Source organism: Bos javanicus, chromosome 2 (genome assembly GCF_032452875.1).
Source record: "Bos javanicus breed banteng chromosome 2, ARS-OSU_banteng_1.0, whole genome shotgun sequence".
Classification (NCBI taxonomy): domain Eukaryota; kingdom Metazoa; phylum Chordata; class Mammalia; order Artiodactyla; family Bovidae; genus Bos; species Bos javanicus.
In genome coordinates this window covers 71,707,695-71,725,801 of record NC_083869.1, presented here as the reverse complement: position 1 = coordinate 71,725,801, position 18,107 = coordinate 71,707,695, and the positions used below count along the sequence as shown (strand labels likewise).

Genomic DNA, 18,107 nt, shown 5'->3' with positions numbered 1-18,107 from the left:
TTCCATCACAGATAGTTTCAGAAGTACTGTTCTATACAACCCAGTATTAGAATAAAAGGGGTTCAAATCGTTTATATTTTAAGACATATTCCAGTGATTCTTATGAACATAAGTGTGAGAACTACTACTGTAAATGCAAAGCCTTTAAAAAGGTTCTATTATATATAGTTCTAACAACTTTGGTTATCTGATATCAGGCTCTAGCAGAGCAAAAGCAGCAAATTAAAAATGCAAAGATAACCATTCATTAATGATACCAGAAAAGGGAGTAAGCAGCTTGCCAATGTATGAACATAAAAATAGGACTCCTCAAAAAAAAAAAAAAAAAGCAGATATACTTCAGTTTTCTATAAAATTCAATTAAGTTAAGTAAATACTCTACTTTTTCTCCAAGCCCCACAGTTAAACTGGTTGATTCCATTTTTTTTTTCTTTAAAAGTTTGCAGAATCATTTCTTAAAGGCAAAATAACCAACACTTTGTAAAATGTACAAACATTCTTCTGACAGAAGAGGCTTTTCATTATTGGTAAATTTTTTAAAAATCTGATTTATCTTCAAACCCTTAGTTCAGATATGCTATGTGTAGAACTTTTATAATAAATGACATTTACTTTTAGAACAAAACAGCCCCCACACCTCATGAAGCCAATCTATTAAAATTTTCAGTCATTAGTCTTATTTTAGATTAGGGGTCAGCAAACCTTTGCTGGAAAGAGCTGGACAGCTAGTACTTCAGGCTTTCAGGCCATTGAGGTCTCTGTTTCAACAACTCAGCTCTGCTGTTAACAATGTAGAACAATGAGGGAATCTGTGTGCCAATGTTCATTTATGGACATGGAAAAGTGAAATTTCTCAAGCTTTCATGTGTCATGAAATGTTATTTTTCTTTTGATTTTCTTCAACCATTTCAAATGTACAAACCATTTTTATTAACCTGTAGGCCATACAAAAGGCGGCAGGGGGTCATAGTTTGCTAACCTGTTTTTGACACATGGGCCATTACTCAATGAAAGTAAGTTTCTTTTTACTAAGAGTTAATATTTCTTCAGTGCTTACTATGTGCCAAGCACTATTCTGGGTATTTTGTATATATAAACTCACTTGATCCGTAAAATAACACCAGAGGTAGATCACTTTATCATCCCCAATTTACATATAAGGAAACAGAGAAATAGAGTGATTGGGCCAAGGCTTTAAGATAGTAAGCTGCCTCATTAGAATTTCAAACCAGATTGAATGAGTCTGATTCAGGCTCTTAGAATCTAGTCTTTCAATCAATACCTAACACTGCAAAATACTCCAGGAGTATTTTGAAAAGTGTGGTAAAGCAAAACTGAACTCTGAACCAATAAACAATACAACTTTCTATTCAAAGCAATGAATCTCTTCTTGAAACTCATGTCACAGAAAATTAGACTCACAAAATATCAATGCTGAATATTGTTATGAATGAAAAATGTTACTATTTCAAAAGAATGTTTTTTATTCATTTAAAATTCCATGGACAGAGGAGCCTGGTGGGCTACAGTCCATGGGGTTGCAAAGAGTTGGACTAACGTAGAGTCATTACCGAACAGAATGGATTTCTTTCACACAGCTAAAAACTAGAAAAGAATGCTAAGTAGATTGATTTGTATATTATGAGTACATTATTAATATTCTAAAATTCCTTTTTAAAGAACTGGCAACTTTGTAGAATAGCAAATGCTATGTCTATTTACATATAGCTTTATGTTTCTTAACAGACATGAAAATAAGCCTCATATATTCTATGAAATGGGCTTCGCTGATGGCTCAGCAGGTAAAGAATCTGCCTGCAATGCAGGAGACACAGGACTGGTGGGTTCAATCCCTGGGTCAGGAAGATCCCCTGGAGAAGGAAATGGCAACCTACCCTAGTATTCCTGCTGGGATAATCCCACAGACAGAGCAGCCTGGCAGGCTATAGTCCACAGGGTTGCAAAAAGTTGGACATGACTGAGCATGCATGCATTCTATGAAATAAGTGATATTTTTTAGTATAAATTACCTACATTTCTTTATAGTAATCATACTATTTTATATAATAGCAACTGTTCTATATAAAGTAAATAAAACCACATTAGAAATAATTTAAAACATTTCTCTAGAAGAGATATCATCAAGAAGTTTACTAAGTAAGCAGAAAAGTAAATAAATTCTTACATATGTTGCTGATGTAATTTTGTAATTTCTTTTTCAAAATCTTGAGGTTGATTAGGAATGAAAGAATAATCTGAGAGGTAGCCTGACAAGTTTTCTGATTGATTGTAGTCTCCAAGTTCAGCTAATAAATGGAAAAAATATTAACACTTTATAAACAAATATTCAAGTTTTACTGCCAAATCAACAATGTCATGAATTCCATTATATTTCTGGAAGTAAAATATCTGTTTCTACTGTTACCATTTAAGCAAGTTATAATGACACATTTAACATTTTTCTAGGTCTGAAACAACTTCAGGAAAAGTCTCTCCAGGAACCAAAGTAATTGCTAATTGGATGTTTTATTATGTTTTCTGTGCAGTCACTTTTTTCTGTATGGTAACATACGTCTGAATAACTCATACATTAAAGGTAATGCTCTATCAACAGAAACCATGCAATCATATGCTATTTGGCCAAAAACTGGGCTGATACTTACACTGAACAGCAAATGAAGCCAGAAGAGCAGCAGTATTATAAGGACAGGGCAATCTAATAAAATAAAACAGAAAATAACCCAAGGTTAAACACAATAATTTTAAAAGCACTATAATTTAAATTATATTATTCACACTTGAAGTTTCCAGGTGATTTACATGTTTAACTATTAAGTAATGAACTTATCTGATGAAAGGAATTCATGCTACATAGAGCCATCTTTCAGTAGATAATCTGTTTGCAATGATCACAAACTACTAAATGCAGAATTAAAAGTATTTTTAAAGCCCATTACTAAAAATTTAAAATAGCCCACCTTCCAGTAAGAATGTCTTGTTTGATTTGCAAAAAATACTGGTACCTTGGGGAAAAAAAGAAAATTAGTATTTATTGGAATTACAAAATTTAGAGTTTTAAAAACTGTACATTTACATTAACAAATAAAACTGAAATATTTGCTTTTATAATGAACATATTAGCACATGTAAAGATATTTTAAAATAAACTTTCATAAATTCATGAATCCAAATATTTAGAATTCTTTGATAAATGAAATTTTATACTTCAAATATTTTGTTTCCTAGCTTCTATTATAAAACTCTCATGATTTTAAGAATTACATGACTGAAGAAGATCAGGGAGAAATACTCTGAAGATTGGTGTTTGCCAAAAGTAGAACTGGAAAGCACAGGAAATGTAAGTCAAGAGACACAGAGAACTGACAGTAGCAACATACTAGCGATCAACTGAAGAAAGTCACTCTTTCTGCTGAGCCAGGAGGCCAGCTCAACATAGTGAGCCTATGTTGCTCACTACAGCATCAGGCAACAAGAAGTTGCTAACTGTAGAAAAGCACTTTTCCATCTTCATTTGAGTTAAGACAGTTCTCTTTGATCGGGGGCGGCGGGGGGGGGGGGGGTGGGGGGGTGGTGGAGTTCCCTTCCTTACTGTTGCTCTACTATTAAAATTGCCAAGTAGCCAATTTCCTTTAAAACCAACAAAAATTTAAGTATCCTATACTAAGAATACCAAGGTTGCTCACAAGATGGCCTTGCCCTTCTGTCCCTTCTGGTGGGTACAGTCATTCCCTCACTGGGTTTATTGGTGCCTGGGTAAAGGCACCTGTGCTGTATCATGTGGGCAGAAGATAAAATTGTGTGGCTTTTAATGTTTAAACAGAGAATTAAGACTTTCATTTCACCCCACTAAAAAAAGTACACCACAGACTCAAAATTATTTAAAATTTTAGTTGTTTGGCTATTCCAGTTATTAAAGAGTTCCATGACAATCAAATTACCAAAGAATGTAATTAAGATTTTTCAGAGAATCAGATATAAAACAGCTGATACAAATATCCTGGCTTCATATATTAATGAAGTACATAAACTCCTTGTGAGGCTTAATATATAGTATTACAATATTATCCATGTACTCAACCCAAGACAACATATTTCTATCTGGTTTACTTGATTTCATAATTAAAAGTTAAAGATCTCTGGTGGGAAACAGTCTTATAGTTAAGACTGAAATGTGTATATCCTTGATACAATACTGTAAATCCTATACAAATAACATCTATGCTTCCTGAATTTTGATTTACACACTGAACAGTAAGAACTGATGGAGTGGAAACCAGAATTAAAGTCCTAAGTTAAACCAGCCTATGATCTTTGGCAAATTACTTAAAATTTGGTGGAGCCTTAGTTTCTCTATTTGTAAAAAGGAAGTAATATCACTTGCCTAGTATATGTATCCGAGGGGCCCTAAATATGGTGATAAAAGTCCAATTTTTAAAGACAATTAAAGACCTTTAAGATAGATTAATAATGACTGACCTAAACGTAGAGACAATCTGTTTAAGTTGTAAAAATAATATAATAACATATCACGCACTAAACACCTACTATGTACTGAATATACTAAGCACTAAAAAGGTATGAAAGAAATGTCGTTTGTATCGTAATGCTGCTGCTGCTGCTAAGTCGCTTTAGTCGTGTCCAACTCCATGCGACCCCATAGATGGCAGCCTACCAGGCTCCCCTGTCCCTGGGATTCTCCAGGCAAGAACACTGGAGTGGGTTGCCATTTCCTTCTCCAATGCGTGAAAGTGAAAAGTGAAAGTGAAGTCACTCCGTCGTGTCCAACTCTTCGCGACCCCACGGACTGTAGCCCACCAGGCTCCTCCATCCATGGGATTTTCCAGGCAAGAGCACTGGAGTGGGTTGCCATTGCCTTCTCCAGTGTACTGTAATGACTCCTAAGAAAATGCCAACTCTAGTTATGCCAGCACCTGTTAATACAAATGACATTTAACCTGATGAAAGGTCTGTAATTCTTTTTTCTTTTTTTAACCACTAATACAAAAAAGAATCTCAAGACAAGGAAGCACAGCAGACTTCCTTTTTGTGGGGTTTAAAGCAGTCCTTAAAACTGAGCAACTGTGGCTAAGGGTGTCCTACCCTACTCATGACCATAACCACTAAAGTTTTAAAGGAGTCTTTTTTTTTTAAACCCTGGCTGCATATTATTAATAGAACCACCTGGAAGCCAGGTCTCATCTGATACCTATTAAATCAGAATATCTAGGGGTCTGGCCATGGTATCAGCATGTTTTAAAGCTCCCCTATGGTGATTCTAACTTGTAAATAGGGTAGAAAATCCTTGATGTATAAATGGTAATAAAATTAAAATTTGCCATTTACTCATTTTACCAAAAAGCACCAGTTACAAGATTCCAGGACATTACATTATAAAGGATTTTTAAAATAATGCATTATTTCTAGGGAAAACATATTTTAGACTGATAAACTTTAGCACAATTCCACTACTACTACCAAACGTGATTTTACTTTATTCTACTTCATGAAGATAGTTTGACTTTAATTATCAGTGAAACATTTATTCCCTGGTTATGTGTCAACACAGGCTATAAAAGAACCAACACATCAAGCTTATTAAGAAATTTAAAGACACTGTTTTGAGTGAAGTAAATTATGAATATAGCTAAAATTGACATTTTAATTGTTTATGCTAACAATGTTTTCATAAACATTAAACACGTTAGAAATCCAATTAAAAATTACTGGTCTTTTATTTTTCATATACATTTAAAAACTAGTTACATAAATACATATTATGGAATACTTGGTTATTTGATTTCAAGTTCCATGTACCAGTAAAAAATGCATTTTAAAATGCTTTATAATTCCCAATTTTCAGTAATTCAGAGCAGTTTCCTTGAAGTTCATCCAAAATTTGGGAAAGTTTTATTATACTGAGAACTATTTATTAAGACAAAAGATCCTATTATTTTAATTATTTAACAACAACAAAATCTGACTGATTACGAGTTACAATATTAAACTAAGGCTTTCATATGATACAACTTTGCCTTTCAAGATAAATTATGTTGGACATTATTAGTGTCAAAGGTTAGGACTACCTAATCCTGGATCTATATTCCTGAGTTGTTATAAAAACGGTAACACCCTGCCCCACAACAAACACATAGCAAAGGACTCTCAACAGTGCTTTGCTTCTCCACTTTACCAAAGTATTCTAAAGGATAATGAAAACATTAACATCTAACAGCCTACCTACAGATAGCTTTAGGGGTGTGTGTGCGTGCTAAATCGCTTCAGTGTTTTCAGACTAATTGCAACATCATGCACTGTAGCCCAGCAGACTCCTCTGTCCATGGGATTCAGATATTTAATTTGTCACCTATCTTTTAGAGTAATTCTGAATATAGTCAATGACCTATATTCTTATATCATGTGGAAGGTATAATATACTAATTTTTAATTCTGTCTTTAAAAACAAAAACTACTAATTCTGTCTTTCAAGCAATACGTAAGGTTATCATTCAAGTTATTTTAATAATGACAGTTACCACACTGCGATTATTCCCCATGATTTCTACCTTAAACAGTTCACCTAACATTTATGTGATGTCAAAATGCTTATCTGGGTCATTCTTGTGTACATTATGTCAAGTAGAAGGGACAACAGGATTAATTGTAAATGAAGATCAAACTTAAAATGGCCAGTGATGTGGGGATTTTCAGCCTGAATGTGCTAGTGAACTCTCTGCCAGCATGCTCTACAAAGACACCTCCTGACCATCACTCCTACACACAATGGTTATGCATTTAATAAAGTCTATGCTCTCTTCAACGGAAGTAAAATACGGAATATGCTTTCACAAGGGGGAAAAAAAAACTGGATAACTGTCACTATGCAGAATCCCTGGAATACAACTGCAGCATCATCTAATTACTACAATTAGTGACAGCAGTGCTTCTGAACCATTTTTCACAAAGTTAGTATTTACATGGTTCAGGAAGCTGCTTACGGCTGGATGAGCTGGCCCTAGGGTTACAACCTCCTAAATCTCTCCCAGCCATCTAAAAGTGGAGGAGGAAATTTATCTTAAAACATCCACAACCTATTCTGTGTGCTGGCAGGGAAGCTCAGAACTATGTCATGGTCATGTATTTTTGCCTAATTTCAAAATTTTGTAAGAGTTTTGACAATATTTTCAAGTAAAAATATGCTCCATAAACCCACCTTGTATATTCTTCTTGTAACTTGTTGGGGTCACTTACAAAAAATTTGACTCTAAAGTTCAAACTGTAAGGAGATCCTCCTAGAATTAATAAAAGCAGTTCTAATTAATCAGATTATATTAATCCTTTATCTTTATAAAGTATATTTGTATAACATCAAGTAAATATGTTTGCTCACTCTTTAGCTGCTTCCTTATTGGTTTGTTTGGATCCAGCCACCTCTGAAAAATAAATAAGTAAGACTGATTTGTTTTTTCCTTGAGGAACTAATACATCAATTCTTGCAAATCTATTCCATTTGAAGATTAATGCTAAAAATTGCATTTTTTGAAAAGGCCTACTAGGTGAGGGGGAAAAAAAATCACTAAATTACACACTCATATCAAATGTAACAAAATTCTACAAGAAAGTACTGAATATATTTGTGATTTAAGATTTTGATTTAAATTTCTCATTAAGTTATAGTGTGTAATAACCTCTATTCCAAAAGTAAAAATGCTTCATCACTACAATATGAATTGATTCTGTTAAGTATTAACAGCCTATCAATTTTTAAAAATTCTCTTTATCTCTCATAAAAATACTCTTGGCTTTATGCTCTCATTCAGACAAAATTTACAAATCATGAAAATCTACTCTTATGAAAAAAATTTAACTCCTTCTGTATTCCTCAAAAAAGAAAACAAAATACTCCCCCTAAAAACATCCCACACTAATTTTTTTAAGAGACAATGTTTAGAGAAAGACTGCTTTTTTGTATATGAAAATTTCAAATAGTCTAAACACTTCTGAATGCCACTTAAGCTCTATTTCAGGAAAACTATAAATTCAGAAAACATTTCAACAGCCAATGTTTCAGTTAAAAAAATTAAACAACACAAAACGAGGTCATAGATACAGCAGTATTTTCAAAGCACTAGAAAAATATAAGCTTATATATTGTTACTTATAAAGTATCCTGCTACCACCCACAGTTGACCCAATAAAGTGCACACAACAAGTGGCTGAGAGTAATCCACAAGTCTTTTCTTTCCACTGTCCAAAACATCCAACACATCAAATCCAACTAATTCTACCTCCAAATCATCCCTAGAACTTAACAATTCTTCTCCACCTACTCTGCTACCATCCTTTAGCCTCTTAATAATCGTAGTCTGTCTCTTCTCTTCCTCTCATCCTTCATCCTCCAGAAGCTAGTCCTACTTTTTTTTCTTTTTGGGTCTTAGTTGTGGCCCTTGGGATCTCTGACCTTCGTTGTGGCATGCAAACTCTTAGTTGCAGCACATGGGATCTAATTTACCAAAGATTGAACCCAGGCCTCCTGGATCAACTCTGGTTGACGGTTCAGCTTTTGAATGCACAGGAAGATCCCAAACCCCAGATCACCAGAGAAGTCCCTAGCATAGTCTTTTAAAAGTGTCACTCCTTTGCTTGGTATCTGTTGATAATTTCTTAATGTAAGATCCAAAGGCCTTACTATGGCTTACATGGTCTCTCCTTACCTCTTCTTTTTTTATTTCTTTAATGTTTTATTTGCCTCAGTTAATTTAAAAAATGTATATTTCAAAGAGGCAATTCTAGACTCCTGCTAAGTTTTAGAAGCCTTACAATACCCATCAAAATAGGTGTCCAGTTCAGATTTGACAATTCCAGATCTGTGGCTGTCAAATTTTTTTTTACATATCCACATATCTACTCTCTTTTAGATACTTTTCCCAAATAAGCCAATACAGAGTACTGAGTAGAGTTCCCCTGCTATACAGGAGGTCCTCATTGGTTAATTATTTTATATACTGTAGTGTGTATATGTCAGTCCCAATCTCCCAATTTATCCCCCTTCCTTCCCTGCCCTGTAACTCTTGTTTGTTTTCTACATCTGTGATTCTATTTCTGTTTTGTAGATGAGTTCCTTTGTATCCTTTTTTTAGATTTCATATTTAAATGATATATTTGTCTCCTTAACTTCTTCCACTGAAGTTTTCCTAGCTTCAGTCATAATGGCCTCCTTTTTGTTTCTCCAAGATGCCTCAATTCCAAGCATCCTGATGCAAAGAATGTCCTTTCCCAGCTTTTACCATGGTTGACGTCTTTTGTTATCTGTCTCAACTTAAATTTCACTTCACTAGAAAGGCCTTCATTGACTGCCCTATCAAAAATATATCACAAAGCTCCTATCTACTTAGTTATTTTCCTTCTGGTAAGGAACATTAAATTCCTTTGTAACATTTTAATTGCAATGTGTTTGTTTTACTTTTTATTGCCTATCTCCTTTTGTAGATTATGAACTCGTTAAGGTAAGGAATAATATCTGATTTATTCAAAGCTGAAAGGGTGAGTACCTGGCACAAAATATAGCATATAACATCTACTAAAATTATCTGGTGAAGGGCTAACTAACCCTGTTGAATGACTCAGCAGTTTTTATTTCTGTGCCAATAATCAGATGGTTTTATCCCTACTTAACACATCTGTTCCCCCTAGGTATCCACCCATTTATCCACATTCTAACCCATGTATTTATTAATCTAGTGATTTTTTTCCTGCATATTTTCTAGAAAAAAGGCATAAATTATATTTATTTTACTGTCTGTCTAAAATCAAAATTTGGGACCATTTAATTCCCCATAGCCTGCCTTCCTCACTTAGTTCCCCTTCAAAACATTCTGATATCATAGATCCACATGTTTAAATATACAAGATATGTGAGGCTGGCACAGCTTAGAGAAGTACACTAACAAGCACTGGGAAATATCACAGATTTCCTCAGTGATGGCAATTAGACAGAAGGTATACTCTTGACTTAAACCATGAAGATGGAGCAAGATGAACTTGAGGGTGATGGGGTCAACTTCACTCACTCCACCCCAAAAATTCAGTTCAGATTCTAACTAGCAATTGTTAGTGAAATCTTCATAACATTCTTTCTCATCCTGAACAGGCTATTTCTTCATTTACTCATGTCGTCTAGTATCTCTTCCTGTTAAGTTTTATGGTTTTCTTTCTATAAGTTCTGATACCTGTAATATCAAAAGTTTATTCATAGATATTTAATGGATTTGGGTTTTCAAAAGAAAATCTATTTAATTTGCTATTTTGTTGGATTATGTTCCCTAATCAGTACATAGAAAGTGATCGACACTTGTTTGTTCAGTTTTAAGTCCTACTAGTTGTAAAACGTTTTCCAAAAGATTCATTTGGACTCTCAAGGCAGATTAATCATATCGCTAAGAAGATAGTTCTCTGCACCTTCATGCCAAACATACAAATATATTTATTCTACAAAGAACAGTACACACTGCCTGAGGGGTTAAGAGCCTAGATGTTTCAAACAGTTTCTCAGTGAACTGTTTGACAAACTGTACTGCATCACCCTGAAAACTCTCCCACTTCCCCCATATTTCTCTTCTACATTCTCTTTTTGATTCCCTCTATTTGATTCTTCCACTAATCCTTGTAAGCACAGAATCTAAGAAGTCCTTAAAATTTCTTGTCTGCTCATGGCACTCATTTTTATTCTGTGTGTATGTACAATATTTGACATTAGAAAGCAACCAAAATCAGGCAGAAGAAACAGTACCCAAGTTTAATCTTGAAAAACAGAAAAACTGCAATAGGTGAGATTTATACATTTGCAGTTTTTTCCCTGAGGGCAACCTCAAATCCAGCACAAGGTAGGGGACAGTCTCACTAACTTGAGGTGTCAATGGACAGAGTTCAGGCGGAGGAAATCCTTGAGGAGGAAATCCTGATAGACAGGAAACAGTAGAAGCGTTTAACTCAAGTCTAGATATAAAAGCCATCACAACTCTGGTTGACGGTTCAGCTTGTGCATGCACAGGAAGATCCCAAAACCCCAGGAAAAAGAAGCAGTTGGAAATATAAGGAAATGATATTCATTTCCGATAACTGAGATAACCGTTCACCCAAAGGGAAGCAGAATACGGATGTGGGTCCAGCCAGACGGCACTCATTCTCCATCCACAGTCCAAGTCATGCAGGGCCTCACTACCGACCTCTTTCTACAACGCTGAGAAGTTCCCTGTATCCTTTCGCAATCAGCCCCTCAACCCCCCAGGCAATCACTGATCTGCTTTCAGTCACTATGGACAAGTTTTGCTTGCTCTACAATTTACTATGAATAGAATAATCGAGTATATACCATATAATATTCCACTATGTAAAAACATAACAATTATTTTTCATCCATTCACTTACTGATAGATGCTGAAGTTAATTCAGGAATGAGCTATTATGAATAAAGCTACTATGATCATTTGTATACAAAGTTTCACAGAATGTGTTTTCATTTTCTCCTGGATAAATACCCCAAAGGTAGGACTGCTTGGAGATATGTATTAAACCTATGTTCAAGTTTATAAGAAACTGCCAAACTATACTTTCCAAAGTGGTTGTATCCTTTTAAAGTCCCAGTGGCTCCACATCCTAGCCAAAACCTGGTACTGTGAGACTCTCATCTTTTAACTATTCCAATGGATGTGCAGTGACATATCATTGTGCTTTTACTCTACAGTTACCTGATGCACCTGTGCTTAGTATACGTCCTTTATCACAGCGGTAATGTTCCTTTCCAAGTTTGCTGATAGTTTTCATTATGAACGGATGTTGGATTTTATCCTATGTAAATTATGCCTTTGGGCTTCCCTTGTAGCTCAGGTGATAAAGAATCTGCCTGCAATGCAGGAGACCTGGGTTCAATCCCTGGGTTGGGAATATCCCCTGGAGAAGGAAATGGCAACCCACTCCAGTACTCTTGCTGGAGAATCCCTTGGCCAGAGGAGCCTGGCAGGCTGCACAGCCCATGGAGTTGCAACAGTCAGACACAACTTAGCAACTAAACTACCCAATTATGCCTTAATTATACTGTTTTTTAAAAAAAACAAACCCAGCAGGTAAAAGCATCCTTAATGGTGAGACACTGAGTACTTTCCTCTGACAGAGAACAGGCGAGGCAGTTTGTTCCCTTCACCTCTATTCATCGTTATCCTCATAGTCTCAGCTTTCATGAAACAAAGAATGAAAAAATAATGGGCAAAAAAATAAATAAATAAAGACTGGGAAGGAAGAAGTAAAACTGTTGCTATTCACATATGACATGATTTACACAGAAAATTCTAAGGAATCAATGAAGAAAAAGATACCAGAAGTAATAAGTGAATTTAGGAAGGCCTTATGATACCAGGTTGATACACAATCGTGTATCCTGGTTTCTTTCTTGAATACAGAGTTGGTTAAAAATTTTTAAATAAATGTAATTGACCATATGTTTACATGACAATCTCTGTAGAAAATTCTAGGGAATTTACAAACAGTGACTAGAATCAGTAAGTGAGTTTAGGAAGGTTGCACAATAAAAAATAAACCATTTCAATAAATAGTTGGTAATTGAAAAAGAAAAATCAATCCTCTCTTCACTGTGGAACTCTGTATATGTTACTGATTCTCTGTGAAATACTTCTCTGCACCCCAGATCCCTCTGCCATTCCCTCCGCAAATGAAACCAGGAGAGAACAAAAAAAAAGATCTACCATTTGGCAGACTACTGAAGAGGCTTATACAAAAGGCAGTAAGAGTTGAATTGAGGTACACAGTAGAAACAGATGGAACGTGAGAGAAATACTATAAGAACATGACAGAAAATAAAAGCATTTCAGCAATCATGTCGTACTAAAATGTGGTGTGTCAAAATAAATCATCCTCAATGTAACTGCTATATTTCCTCAAACTGGATAAAATAATTCAAGAATACTGAGTTATGGTAAAATTAACTCAAATAGTACACTAAATTATTTTCTATGAATCATTTCTTACTTAATTAACAGCCCACTGGGTTAGAGCAGTGGTTTTCAAAATGTGGTTCCTTAAACTGGCAGCACTAGCATTATGGCGGAATTTGTTTGAAGTGTGAATTACTGAGCTCCACCCCAGACTTTTTGAATCAGAAATTCTAAGCATAGGGTCCAGAAATCCTGAACTGTGAAAAGCCTTCAGGTGTTTCTGATATAGGTTCAAATTTCAAAGTCACAAGGTTAGGGGATATGGAAATAGTAATAAACCAGTAAAATATCATAACCATAACAAAACTATCATCAGAAGGATGAAACTGAAGAAAGAATAAGTGTAAGAATAATCAATTTAGTCCACTCTTTGTCTCACTGAAAGGCACTATAATTCACTCTGGGGGGAAACAAAAAAGTAAATATATTACCCTTGATGCACACAAGTAATATAAGGATCAAGGCTCTATTGAAATCATGCTGCTAAAGGCCACCAAGGTACATCACCATTAAGTGTGTATGAAATTAAAGAAATCATGGATAATGAATTATAGCCATTTACTCATTATTTTGCCCTCTCATTCAATACATATTTACTGAACAAAATTATTATATAAGACATTATGCTGACAGCTAAAGCTCTGATAAATAAGTTTTAAATCAAAGCAGAAGAAATTTCAAAATTCAAAGCCTTTAAGTAATTTTGTTTGCTGCACTGGAACTTGTTGCCAGGGAAGATTCTAAAGCAAAGGATAGTCAATTATGATTCTGTATTTCCACATATAACTCTAAAATCAAATGCTAAGTGCTTTTTTAGTTTATCAGTTAAACTGATATCAGTAGCTATGTGCCTAGACAATATTAATTCTGATCCCGTAAAGTGAGTATATAGTGTGTATATATGTGTGTGTATATACACACACGCAACATACATTTATACACGTACATGTATAAATAACATATATAAGCTTTAAGATGAAAAAAACTGTTAACTAATAAGAATTGACAACAATTCATTTTTTAGGAATATTACCAAATTCCTTTTGATCACTGCTGGTAATTTTATGGCATGATCACCCCCTCTCCTCAGTATGTTCATTTTTATAAGTCCTGTGTATCTATATCATTGTCTCTTGGGAAGCAATACTTTTCAGTAGAGAAACAAAGGCTTTGGAGTCAGATAAATATGACTTCAAATCCTTTCTCAGCTACTTAATTATCTCTGTAACTAAACAAGTTTTGTAAGCCTCAGTTTTTCATCTTCGGGAAAATTTTAATAACAGTTTCATAAGATTATTGTGAGAATTTGGTTTACTAACAAGTCCACAATAGATGTTTCATAAATGTTACGCCCTTACTCCTTCTCTTTTTAAAAATGGCATTTTTCTCCTTCAGTCCGTTAATTATCCTTAAAGGCTTGATACACTTCATACTGACAATCAGAAATGGGACAATAATGAGATTTGTGCTCTAAAGGCTCCTCCTCAGGCATGTTTTCCCATTACACGGATTCCTCTGAATATTTAAATACTGAAGTTGTAGTGCTGTGAAAAGACCTGCAGGGGGAGTTAGGAGATTCAAGTCTAATTTCATGTAGCTTGGGCTTTAGGGCTTCCCTGATGGCTCAGACAATAAAGAATCTGCCTGAAATCTGAGAGACACAGGTTCAATCCCTGCGTGGGGAAGATCTGCTGGAAAAGGAAATTGCAACCCACTCCAGTAATCTGACTGGAAAATCCCATGCAGAGAGGAGCCTGGTGGGCTACAGTCTGTGGGCTCGCAAAAAAGTCAGACACAACTGAGCGACTAATGTTCTTTTTCAGCTTGGGCTTTATCTCTTTTATGTCCTTGGATTGGGGTATTTCTCATGAAAATTAAAGGTGGTAGACAAAATAATTTGTTCTCTTCTTTGAAACTGTATGATTCTAAGCTGGTAGGGTGCGGGGTGGGGGTGGGGGGGTCCACAGGGAGTGGTAGAATTCTTTTGGATCATCAGCAACTGGCCCCTGGGAATGTATCTTATTTCAGAAGGAATGCTCAAGATAGAAAAGTAAAACAAATTAAGAAAAAGTGTGTGTGTTAATGCTCAGTCGTGTCTGACTCTTTGCGACCCCATGGACTGTAGCCCACCAGGCTCCTCTGTCCATGGAATTCTCCAGGCAAGAATACTGGAGTGGGTTACCATTCCCTTCTCCAGGGGATCTTCCAAATCCAGGGATCGAAACCAAGTCTCCTGTATTGCAGGCAGATTCTTTACAACTAAGCCACCAAAAAGTAGGAGACAGCAAAAAGACCAACCTAGCTCAAAATATTTCTGCTTCCTCACATTCATCCTGCTGTAATTGTTTTACAGTAGAAATGTCTTCTTGTGTATAAATTTATGTAACAGAATTTTAACTTCCTGTAATACATGTGGTCTCACATACAAGTCCTTCTGGAACACTTTCTTAGTGACCATGCTGGTTAAGTATTGATAGTTTATCTCTTTCTCCTCTGTTTACTAATCACTTCTTCAATCTATCTGAAGACAGGCTTATATTTAGAAAGTCTGACCTATGAGTGTCAGTAAGATCAAGTAAGAATTATCTATTTTTTTAAATCTCAATATTGCACATTGTAGTAGATACCTTTCAGGTGTTTGCCTGGTTAACAATTTATCTTTCAGTGAAAGGTGGCATTACTGTCATTTCTCCTCACTTCTATTCTCACATGCATTTATTTATCAAGAAATAACATTGTTTCTTCCAGGCCCTTGGAGCAGCCCAAGTCACCTGTTGAAGTCAAGAAAGTATGAGAAAAGTTTGTTTTTCTCATACTTTTCTCATTTCAGTTCAGTACAAAACGATTTATTTCCACTGAGACTAACTGGATCTTGCTTTATTTCATCCACATTTTCTTCAAGTTTTTCACACAAAATCAGTAAGCAAAGCCAAGAAAAAGTAATATTTAACATTTCATATTTACTTCCCACTAACCATTCATTCAGACATCCAGGACCTAACCATGAGAGCAAATGAGAACAAGAGATAGAAAGAAACTCTACTTTTCTCACAAGAGTTATTCATATTTTCCATAGTCCTTCTATTAATAAGGCCTCACAAACTGATTTCTAAAGTTCAGTCACCCCTGTATACAAAACATTTCCTTCTAGTCATTCTCCTTTACTAATGAAAAAGATATCATATTCTTTTGTGAAAAACCCCCACTGTATAACCATATAAATTTACAAAGAATTCACTATTTCTGTTATTCATCACATGGTATCTTCTATTTCTATCATGTGATCTTTCTAATAAAAACAATCATTACTGCACTTACTAAGGAATTAGTTAATAATCTAAGGAACTTAATGCCCAAGAATTGTAGACCTCTGAAATTTAACCTCTGTCATTTGGAAGCATCTCCTGTAAATCTCTGTACTTGGAAAATTTACAATTAACATATTAAGAATTTTGGTGAGAAATAGCTTGCCATGAATGCCACAAAAAACTGATTTCCTCTTAATACAGCCTGATTTATGAAAGACTCAAGATACATCAATATTTTAAAAGTATTTACTTCAAAATTTTAATGTTAATATTATAACTTTTATGCCCAATATTTCTCTCAAAAAAGTATGAATTAGGTTTGCCATTCAGTTGTCTAAGACATATAGAGAGAGAAACAGGCATTTGATTAGTAGAATGACTTATGATCATGAAAGCCAAGGAAATAACCTAACAGATTAAAACATAAGAAACTGAAGTTTGAAGCTAACGAATTACCTCTAATCATTCAAATTAAAATTTTTTAAAAAACTCACAAAATCAGTGAACAATGTAAATCAGAAAGGACCTAGTATAAAGACAGAAAAACTGCAATGACAATGAAAGACAACAGCTTAAACTTACTGGGTTATCTGTGGAATCGTCAGTCAACTGCAAACCAAAATAGTCACGCTCAGTCAAATCAAGATGCTTGAAGACTATATCCAACAGAACTTGCCCCTGATCATGTTTCTGGAAGAAAAACAAAAAGGAAATCAAACTCACAGGCTATATACTTACAGATTGTTAAAACTCTTGGACTCTTCTCTCATAGTAAGTTTGCAACTATTTTCATGTCAATGACTTGGTTGAGCATAAGAACTCCACACATCATACAGTAATTTAAAAAGTCTGACTCGGGGCAAATTGGTTCAAAGAGTATATAATTAAAATGAAGATAGAAGATATTAGGAGAACTTTGCAAATGTCTTCTGCTTTCAGGTTATTCAGTTCAGTTGCTCAGTTGTGTCCGACTCTTTGCAACCCCATGGACTGCAGCATGCCAGGCTTCCCTGTCCATCACCAACTACTGTAGCATACTCAAACTCACGTCAATCGTGTCAGTGATGCCATCCAACGATCTCATCCTCTGTCGTCCCCTTCTCCTCCTGCCTTCAATCTTTCCCAGGATCAAGTTCTTTTCAAATGAGTCAGCTATTCACAACAGGTGGCCAAACTATTCGAGTTTCAGCTTCAACATCACTCCTTCCAATAAACACCCAGGACTGATTTCCTTTAAGATTGACTGGTTGGATCTCCTTGCAGTCCAAGGGACTCTCAAGAGTCTTCTCCAACACCACAGTTCAAAGCACAATTCTTCAATGCTCAGCTTTCTTTATAGGCCAGCTCTCATATCCATACATGACTACTGGAAAAACTATAACTTTGACTAGACGGACCTTTGTTGGCAAAGTAATGTCTCTGCTTTTTAATATGCTATCTAGGTTGGTCACGGCTTTTCTTTCAAGGAGCAAGCGTCTTTTAATTTCATGTCTGCAGTTACCATCTGCAGTGATTTCGGAGCCGAAGAAAATAAAGTCTCTCACGGTTTCCATCATTTCCCCATCTATTTGCCATGAAGTGATGGGATTGGATGCCATGATCTTAGTTTTCTGAATGTTGAGTTTTAAGCCAACTTTTTCACTCTCCTCTTTCACCTTCATCAAGAGGCTCTTTAGTTCTTCGCTTCCTGCCGTAAGGGTGGTATCATCTGCATATCTGAGGTTATTGACATTTCTTCCAGCTTGTGCTTCATCCAGCCCAGCATTTTGCATGA

The 18,107-nt window shown here is 35.3% G+C and overlaps 1 protein-coding gene across 5 annotated transcripts in view; it reads right to left on the bottom strand.

Annotated features, from left to right (window-relative positions):
• Positions 1-18,107, bottom strand: part of PTPN4 (protein tyrosine phosphatase non-receptor type 4) — a 191,301-nt gene that overhangs the window by 100,058 nt on the left and 73,136 nt on the right. For 2 of the 5 annotated variants that reach the window (XM_061439843.1, XM_061439850.1), the window contains exons 3-8: positions 16,916-17,023; positions 7,409-7,472; positions 7,232-7,331; positions 2,979-3,023; positions 2,664-2,716; positions 2,186-2,306 (exon numbers count right to left, since the gene is read on the bottom strand). In XM_061439843.1, coding sequence (XP_061295827.1) covers positions 2,186-2,306; positions 2,664-2,716; positions 2,979-3,023; positions 7,232-7,331; positions 7,409-7,472; positions 16,916-17,023 — 491 coding nt within the window. The remainder of the gene's footprint in view (positions 1-2,185; positions 2,307-2,663; positions 2,717-2,978; positions 3,024-7,231; positions 7,332-7,408; positions 7,473-16,915; positions 17,024-18,107) is intronic. The other 3 variants (XM_061439856.1, XM_061439863.1, XM_061439871.1) reach the window with 3 other exon arrangements.